The sequence below is a fragment of the Alosa sapidissima genome, chromosome 4, assembly GCF_018492685.1.
Source record: "Alosa sapidissima isolate fAloSap1 chromosome 4, fAloSap1.pri, whole genome shotgun sequence".
NCBI lineage: Eukaryota > Metazoa > Chordata > Actinopteri > Clupeiformes > Clupeidae > Alosa > Alosa sapidissima.
Window position 1 is genome coordinate 22725224 of NC_055960.1, and position 8871 is coordinate 22734094.

At 39.6% G+C, this 8871-nt stretch overlaps 1 protein-coding gene across 5 annotated transcripts in view; it reads left to right on the plus strand.

Annotated features, from left to right (window-relative positions):
- The window catches only part of znf362a (zinc finger protein 362a), a 23628-nt gene extending 14977 nt beyond the window's left edge, over positions 1–8651 (plus strand). For 3 of the 5 annotated variants that reach the window (XM_042090658.1, XM_042090663.1, XM_042090659.1), the window contains 6 exons: positions 1040–1367; positions 1865–2089; positions 4440–4518; positions 4929–5087; positions 7469–7519; positions 7665–8651. In XM_042090658.1, coding sequence (XP_041946592.1) covers positions 1040–1367; positions 1865–2089; positions 4440–4518; positions 4929–5087; positions 7469–7519; positions 7665–7760 — 938 coding nt within the window. In that variant the 3' untranslated portion in view covers positions 7761–8651. Of the gene's footprint in view, positions 1–1039; positions 1368–1864; positions 2090–4439; positions 4519–4928; positions 5088–7468 lie in introns of all 5 variants that reach the window. The other 2 variants (XM_042090661.1, XM_042090662.1) reach the window with 2 other exon arrangements.
- The last annotated feature ends 220 nt before the right edge of the window (positions 8652–8871 follow it).

The window sequence follows — 8871 nt, forward strand, 5'->3', positions numbered from 1 at the left end:
TCAATATTTCATTTATATTACTGTAAACCATACCACCTTCTTAACTGTATACTATACGCTGCACTATATTTCTGTTTATGCAACACCTGCCTATACTTTGTTTATCTCATTGCACCTGCCTATACTTTGTTTATCTCATTACTTGTACTCTGCACAAAGACAATAAAGTTGAATCTAATCTAATTTAATCTAAGTACAATGAGGTAAAAGTACAATAAAAGTGCATCAATCAGTTGCTCAAGTAATTCACTACTTTTTGGGGGTCACATTTTACAGATAAGGTGGAAATAAATTTGTGTACCTTGTATGAGTTTCGGTTGTTTGGGAAACAGTAGTCATACTTCTTGCCGGAAAGTAATTTTCTTAAGCTCCGCTTCTGACTAATGTGTTTACTTAGTCTTCTCACATGTACCTTACAGAGGAACCTTCATGTGAGAACAGTGCAGATGGACAGGACATAACCCTATTTATTTTATTTTATTTTATTTTTTCATAAATGGACATGTTAGCATGACTATACTGATGTGAAAAACGTAGAAACTTAAACCTGTTCAGAAAACAGATGAAAGTTTGACGTAAGGAAGCTTTGGGGTCGTGATTCACACATTTCACACACTCATACTCATGTTATGTAGATCTGTTCCCTTGCGTTCACTTGGCAAATCCATCATGATAGAGATGGGCCAAGTTACAAGCTTGCCTGGCTTTCAGATAGGAGATAGATGGGAGATGGTCGTCTCTGCATGTTATGCTCACAACCCCCGCCTCCACCCAACAATAGTCTATTTGGACACGCCCTAGACTTTCACTATGGCTTTAAGCCATGCAGTGTGATCATTGAAATAGAGCCGCAAAACTATTTAGATGACTACTTTCTAAATGGACTGTTTTGAGTGCTTTGCATCTTGATGTTAATCGCATGAAAGCACAGATGTAATGTTTCTCCTAAATGTTCATTTGAGGTATGATAATTGAATACACAACAAAAATGCAAGTCTCTGCATGTCTTATAAATTTGTTTAACACACGTTTTCTATAGGTTTGGCTTTGGCCTCTCGCTCATCCAATCATGCGTCTTCAGAGGCGGTCACCCCGACTACTCCCACTTCAAGCAGCCAGAGCCGACTGGGCGGCACACCATCCCACAATGTCATCTCAGGATTGGCCAGCAGTGCTGGAATGGAGCCAATCAAAAGTGGCGGGAGTCTGGCTGGGTTATTGGGACCACCCCCTAAAATGGAACGAGGCCGGAAAAAGATTAAGGCTGAGAACCCGTCGGGCCCTCTATTTGTGGTACCTTATCCAATCCTAGCATCAGGAACAGATCAGCCTGTCACAATCACTGCCAAAGAAGGGAAGACATACAGGTAAGACAAAAGAAATTTGCTAGTACATTTACATGCTATTGATAGTGAAATATTGCCATGTAAAATAAGTATAAGTATATATACTCTTTTGATCCCGTGAGGGGAAATTTGGTCTCTGCATTTATCCCAATCCGTGAATTAGTGAAACACACACAGCACACACACAGTGAGGTGAAGCACACACTAATCCCGGCGCAGTGAGCTGCCTGCATCAACAGCAGCGCTCGGGGAGCGGTGAGGGGTTAGGTGCCTTGCTCAAAGGCACTTCAGCCATGCCTACTGGTCGGGGTTCGAACCGGCAACCCTCCGGTTACAGGTCCGAAGTGCTAACCAGTAGGCCACGGCTGCCCAAATATCAGTCATATGAAGTATAACATCATGATAACATGCACAGCAGAGTTGAGCTTTACATTTTCTCCCGTTATCCAATATGTGCATGTCATACTGATTTCATCAAAATGTGTGTGTGTGTGTCTCCATGTCCATCTCTTTTGCAGGTGTAAAGTTTGCCCGCTGACGTTCCTCTCTAAGTCAGACATGCAGATCCACTCCAAGTCCCATACAGAGGCGAAGCCTCATAAATGTCCCCATTGCACAAAGTCCTTTGCCAATGCTTCTTATCTGGCTCAGCATCTCCGCATTCACTTGGGCATAAAGCCTTACCACTGCTCTTACTGTGAGAAATCCTTCCGCCAACTCTCCCATTTACAGCAGCACACCAGGTGAGAAAAGCCATACACCTGGACATGGCACTGAGTGGGCAACTACAACCCCAAAACAGAAAAATTTGGGACGTTGTGTAAAATGCAAATAAAAACAGAATGTGATAATATACAAGTCTCGTAAACCCATATTTAGCAGCAAAATGGACACAGACAACATCATGGAAATATATGTTAATTTTGAATTTAATGCAACATGTTTCAAAAAAAGTTGGGACGGGAGCATGTTTACCACTGTGCTGCTTCACCTCTTCATTTAACAAAATTCTGTAAATGTTTATGAACTGAGGAGACCATTTGCTACAGTTTTGAGAATTAAATTTTGTCCCATTAATCCCCAATATAGGATTTCAGTTGCTCAACAGTACGGGGTATTCTTAGTCATGTTTTTCATTCCATTATGCACCTAATTTGACAAATCTGGACGGCAGACAGGCCATCTTAGCACCTGGACTCTTCCTCTATGGAGAAATACTATTTAAATATGTGCAGAATTCATTTTGGCATTGCTTTCCTGAAATATTCAAGGTCGTCCCTGGAAAAGACATTGCCTGGATAGCAATATATGTTGCTCAAAACCTGTATACATCATTCAGAATTGATTGTGCTTTGCCAAATGTGCAAGATGCCCATGCTGTAGGCACTTAGGCTCCTCCACACCATCATAGATGTTGGGTTTCGAACTGAGCACTAAAACAAGTTGGATAGGTTGGATACTTGGATAGGCCCTCTCCTCTTTAGCCTAGATGAGTCCATGATTTCCAAAAAGAATGGCAAACTTTGATTGGTCTAACCACAGGACCTTTTTCCACGTTACCTCAGTCAATTTTAAACAAGCTCAGGCCCAGATAAGAGGGTGGTATTTTCTGTATCATGTCTCAATACAATTTTAGCTGTTACAATGTTGGCTGCAGTTTTTGAATTGATATTAAACTGTGCACATAGACAATGATTATCAGAGGTTTTCCTGAGCCCATACAATGACAGGTCTGGAAACAGGTCTGGTATTGATGCAATGCCATCTGAGGTCCAAAAGACCACGGCCATCCAATGTGTTTTTCAGCTCTTTCCCTTGTTTGCAAAAATTTCTCTGGATTCTCTTAATGTTTTAATAATATTATGTCCTGTAGATGATTAACCCCAAATACTTCACAATTTCATGTTAAGAAGCATTAAAATGTCATTGTTTCATCATTTGTGCACATACGTTTACGCAGAGTAATAAATACCCCTACATCTTTACTTCTAAGAGTCCCTGTCTCTCTGGGATGCTCTTTTTCATACCCAGTCGTGTTGCCACTTACACTAATTAGTTGCAAAACATTCTTCCCTTTGTTTTCTTTATCATTACACAACTTTTCCAGCATTTTATTACCCCGTCCCAACTTTTTTTGAAACATGTAGCTGGTATCAAATTCGAAATTAGTATATTTTCCACAAAATAGTCAAATTTGTCATTTTCAACATTTGATATGTTGTCTGTGTCCTTTTTGCAACTAAATATGAGTTTAAGAGATTTGCAGATTATTACATTCTGTTTTTATGCACGTTTTACACAATGTCCCAACTTTTTCTGTTTTGGGGTTGTACATGTGAATGTTCTCTGTTTTCTGTGGGTTTAGATTTGGCATTACTGGTACTGGTACAATGCACTTATGCACACCCTTTCTCTCAACAGATCAGTCAGAGCCATAGCAGATAAGATGTCTGCCAGCTATGTCTGACTCATTACAAAACATGCAACTTACCTTTTTCTTAACAATATTCCATGTCTTTTTTCATGTTAGTTCAGCTTGTAGAAAACGTTGAATAGTTTGAAATGATTGTGAAGTGATTGACATCCAAATGTGTTGAAAACTCATGTAGCATGTAAAGATCCAACTGACCTTTTTGTAGTCCTGTTTCACTTTAAGGCCGTATCTACTGATCATTAAAGCGTAACATGCGGCAAAATGCAACCTAGGGTCTTTTTGTGAATGTACCGAGTCAAACTTTCGTTTAAAAGCATAATTAGGAAGCGGCACATTTAAGATTGACCGTATTGTCGTTTTTGGGTCAAATTACTTTTTGAATGGGAGTGCTAGGGGCACTACTATTTTGATGCGGTCATACTATAATCGTGTCGAAATCGCTATTTTTAAAACTCTAAGAAGGCTCGACACAACATGAAACTTTGCTCGAAGTATCACCAGGGTCTTTAGACATGAACTCGAGCATTGAAAACATTGTTTGTGTACACAGAGCTTACTAAAAAGATCAACTCACTTTAGCTGTCGCTCGCTGACATCTTGCCAAAATATGAATCGCTAATGTGTGTTGTTTGTGTACGCATTTATGTGTATATGTGCAGAATCCACACTGGTGATCGCCCATACAAGTGTGCACACCCAGGCTGTGAAAAAGCCTTCACCCAACTCTCCAACCTACAAGTAAGACCTGCTATTACTCTCAGCCAGGAGACAATCTTGTTGTAAAATACTGTACTCACTGCAGAACTACAAGCTGGATACTACAGGTAGGAGAGGAGGGTGCAGGTGAGGAGAAAAAAAAAAAAGCATTCACTTAAGCTGTGTGCTTTGCTATCAGTTCCTTCCTAGTGTACACTGGGCTGTGTCCTTAACTACGCAGGTGCAATCATTATGGACTTCTCTGTCAAGGTTAACACTGTGTGTTTGAGTTTCTTTAATCAACCTGATAAGAGTTTAAATATTTTAACCTGACCTGGTGGTGATATGTTACCTATAAATGGTGGCAATACATTTCCTAGTTTATTAGGTTAGAGTTGTTAAATCTGGAGGAGTTAAAGAAAAAGGGATGATGCTGTGTCTCCTGTTCACAGTCCCATCAGCGACAGCACAACAAAGACAAGCCCTACAAATGCCCCAACTGCTTCCGTGCCTACTCCGACTCTGCCTCTCTTCAGATCCACTTGTCCGCACACGCCATCAAAAACGCCAAGGCCTACTCCTGCAGCATGTGTGGCAGGGCGTACACCTCAGTAAGTAATACAGACACGGATATGCCCCAGACTGACTGCCTAAAGCCCTATTTAGACCAGGACATCGGTCCTGACTGCGCATGTAGACTTTAACAACAGTCAGTCAACATCAGACGCTATTCTTCTGTCTGCATAAAATAAAGGGGAGTTGCTTAATAGTTAAAGACTGCAGTGAAATTTAAATTGATACACGCTTTCAGACATTCCAGTAGCAGACAGGAAGGTAATGTTTTGCCTTGCACTGAGAGAAAGATGTTACATGGACTAAATCAACATGTGACATTTACCTTTTTTGTGTGTGTGAAATTTACAGAAGATTTGAATGTTAACATTTGGTTATGGTTATTGTTATTGTGTTTAGCAAACACTTTTGTCTATAGCGACTCACAGAATATGAACATTTCAATAGTTAAAATTAACAGTAAACAGTTTCAAAAAAGTTGGTAAGCCTACATTAAGCAAAATAGTAACTAGATGTACCGCAGAGCGGTACAAAATATGACCGCCGCCCAGTCCAGCACATGTTTTCCACAAAAATAAGTCACGCTGAAAGGCATCTGGTATCTGCTAGACAACAAGTACCAAAACATGATTAGTTCATAGATTTCACATGTAATATACATTTTATACAACCCCAACCCCATCTTGCCTGTTCATAATTCTGAGAAATTCTTGAATTGTGTGCATGTGTGCGTTTACATGTTTATGTTTATGTGTGTGTGGGTGGGTGTGTGTACGTGCATGTGCTTGTGTGTTTGCCTGTTTATGTGCCTGTGTGTGTGCATGTGCATGCATGCGTATCTATGTCTACTGTGTGAGTATGTGTCATACGTAGGATTACTATGAATGTATGTGTGTGCGTGTGTATCTGTTTATGCACATGTGTGCATATGCAATGGGTTTACATGACCCCTGGAGGCAAACATACGCAAAAAATTGGTCATCCTAGGCCCTACGGTTCTCAAGATATTCACAGAAAACTGTGTCTGCCCTACCCTCCTTTCGGGGGGTCCAGTCCAGCGGGGGGGCTACAGATCAAAACGAAAAGCGATGGTTTCATGATATCCATGTGGGGTTACATGCCCACCAAGTTTCGTGTACCCCGGTCTTTCAGTGTCCCGGGAATCCTTGTTGGTGTACGGTCACTAAATGTACACATAAATTATTTTATTGTAAGGCCCCCCATGAACGAAAGTCCACGAAACTTGGCATGCATTCGGAGGGTGTCATAATGATCCTACACTTTCAATTTCGTGCAGTTTTGACCATGTCAGCCAGAGATATGTGATGAAAACACCTAATGTTTTGCTTTTTAATTTTTAACTAGGTGGCGCTATACATGAAATAAGTGGTAATGGGATAGGTTGACATGCCCCCTTAAGACCAACATACAAAAAAAGGTGGCCCTCCTAGGCCCTACGGTTCTTGAGATATTCACAGAAAACTGTCTCCGGCCACCTACAGGCCAGTTGGTGTATAGTAACATAAATTAATTTATTGTGTGGCCCCCCATGAACGGAATTCCACGAAACTTGGCGTGCATTCAGAGGGTGTCATAATGATCCTACACTTCCAAAAAGAAAAGAAAAAAAATCTGACTAAACCTATATGAACGCCGCTTCGCTGCGCGTTGGTCATAATAATAACAATAATATCAATACAATATTAAATGGGCTGCAATGATTAATCGATTAGTTGTTGATTATTAAATTAATCATCAACTATTTAGATAATTGATTAATCAGTTTGTGTCATTCTTTAAAGAAAATACATTTAAATTCTCTGATTGAAGCTTCTTAAACTTAAATATTTCCAGCTTTACTTACTCCTCTATGATAGTGAACTAAATATTTAGAACAAAGCATTTGAAGACAATCTTAGGCTTTGGAAAACAATGATTGAGATTGTTTCACCATTTTCTGGCATTTTATCAATTAATCGACCACGAAAAATAATCGTTAGTTGCAGCCCTAATACTATCTATCTATCTATCTATCTATCTATCTCTGGATATCTGCATCTATCTGCAGTGGGTTCCCTATAGATTAAACATAACTAGGAAGATCTTTCTTAATCCCAGGTGTTTAAGAACCAGAAAAAAGTACTCCCATCCTACCCTGTCAAATGCCTTATCCACATCCAATGATGGGGTAGGAGCATGCCTATCTGACTGATTAGTTTTGTCAGTTTCAAATTATTTGAAAAGAAAATGTAGGGTTTTTGCCTCTATCGCCAGAAGAGGACGGTTGGCACTGCCAATGGCTGCACTGATTCCGTTTTAAACTACACAGGCATGTATTTTCTGTTAAACGGAGTAAACAATTGCATGTAACTAAATATCTCTCAGAGCCATTGTCCTCTTGTGCTCTTTTTCCCCACAGGAGACGTACCTCATGAAGCACATGTCCAAGCACACGGTCGTAGAACACCTGGTGAGCCACCACTCTCCTCAGAGGTCAGAATCGCCTGGTATTCCCATACGGATCTCTCTCATCTGAGTTGCCACACCTGAGTTCTGGTTCTTTCTCATCGGAGTTCCAGTTCTCCCTCATCTGACCTCTGGTTCTCCCTTTTCAGCGGTTCCCTGACTTCAGCTCTACCCTCCAATTCCATAACACGGAGGGGCCTCTTTTGAAGGTCCACCTGTTATCACCCAACTCTTCACATCGCTAATTTTGTTTCTTTCAGTCTGCCTTCTTTACTTTAACTGCTTGTTTATTTTGACATTGTGTTTTGTTTGATTTGTTTGTCAGTTTGTTTGTTATTGTCTTTCTGTCCAACCACAGGTTGTCTAAACATGTTCTAGCACTCTGTCTAAAAATAGAGGACAATGTAAAAAAGTACTTTCCTTTCTCCAAACGTATTGAAAGGGGGCAATTAGATGGTCATCCAAAGATGGTTCAGCAGCACTTTCAAGCCAATCACATTGGCTGTTTTGTTTGTTTTTCTTTAATGTGTTAAAACACAAGGACAACTGGCAGACTACACTTGACTTGACTCTGGCAGCTACACTCTAACCACATGTATTACATGACAATTTAGAGATTTTAGAGAGTTTTAGTTCCAATTCTAATAACACACTTAAATGAATGTTTCCATTTCTCCTCTTTATATATCAAAGTTAATTAAGCTTTAATCAATATCAAGTTGACTTTTACTTAGACCATTTTTAAAATACATAGACATTTTTGAGCGCTTGAGTGTGAAGGTGCACATCATAGACTTATTTTTATTTTCATTTGTTATTAAATATTTAAATCATGAAACATAATAGTTATTAATTATTAGCTACCAACATGCAGGTTGACTGCCAACAGAGAAAAATGCAACCTTCTACACATTACCATTTATGCTACAAGAGAAGCCAAACATTATCCATGTTCACTGACATGCAGTGTAACTACAGTAGGCTTCTTGAGTGTTGGCCCAAACATGCTACTCAACCACTTGTGTTCCTGTGAATTTTATAGTGTTATCGTGGAAATACGGATATCAATTAAGTATTTTCACCGACTGTGTTAGAAATCCGACCCACCCACCCCCAAATAAATAAATAAGTAAAAACAATACTTAAAATAAAAACACACATACACACACAAAACACTTTCCAATGCTTAGTTTATTTGGCAATATGAACTATAGTCAACCCAACTGAGCTGATTGTGTAACTCCCTAGCAATAGTGATTTGTATCAGTGACAAAAACAGTAGCTAGATACTTAATACAGGAGATGTGGCAGATATGTGATAACTAGCAACACAGGAGTAATCAGTATATATAATCT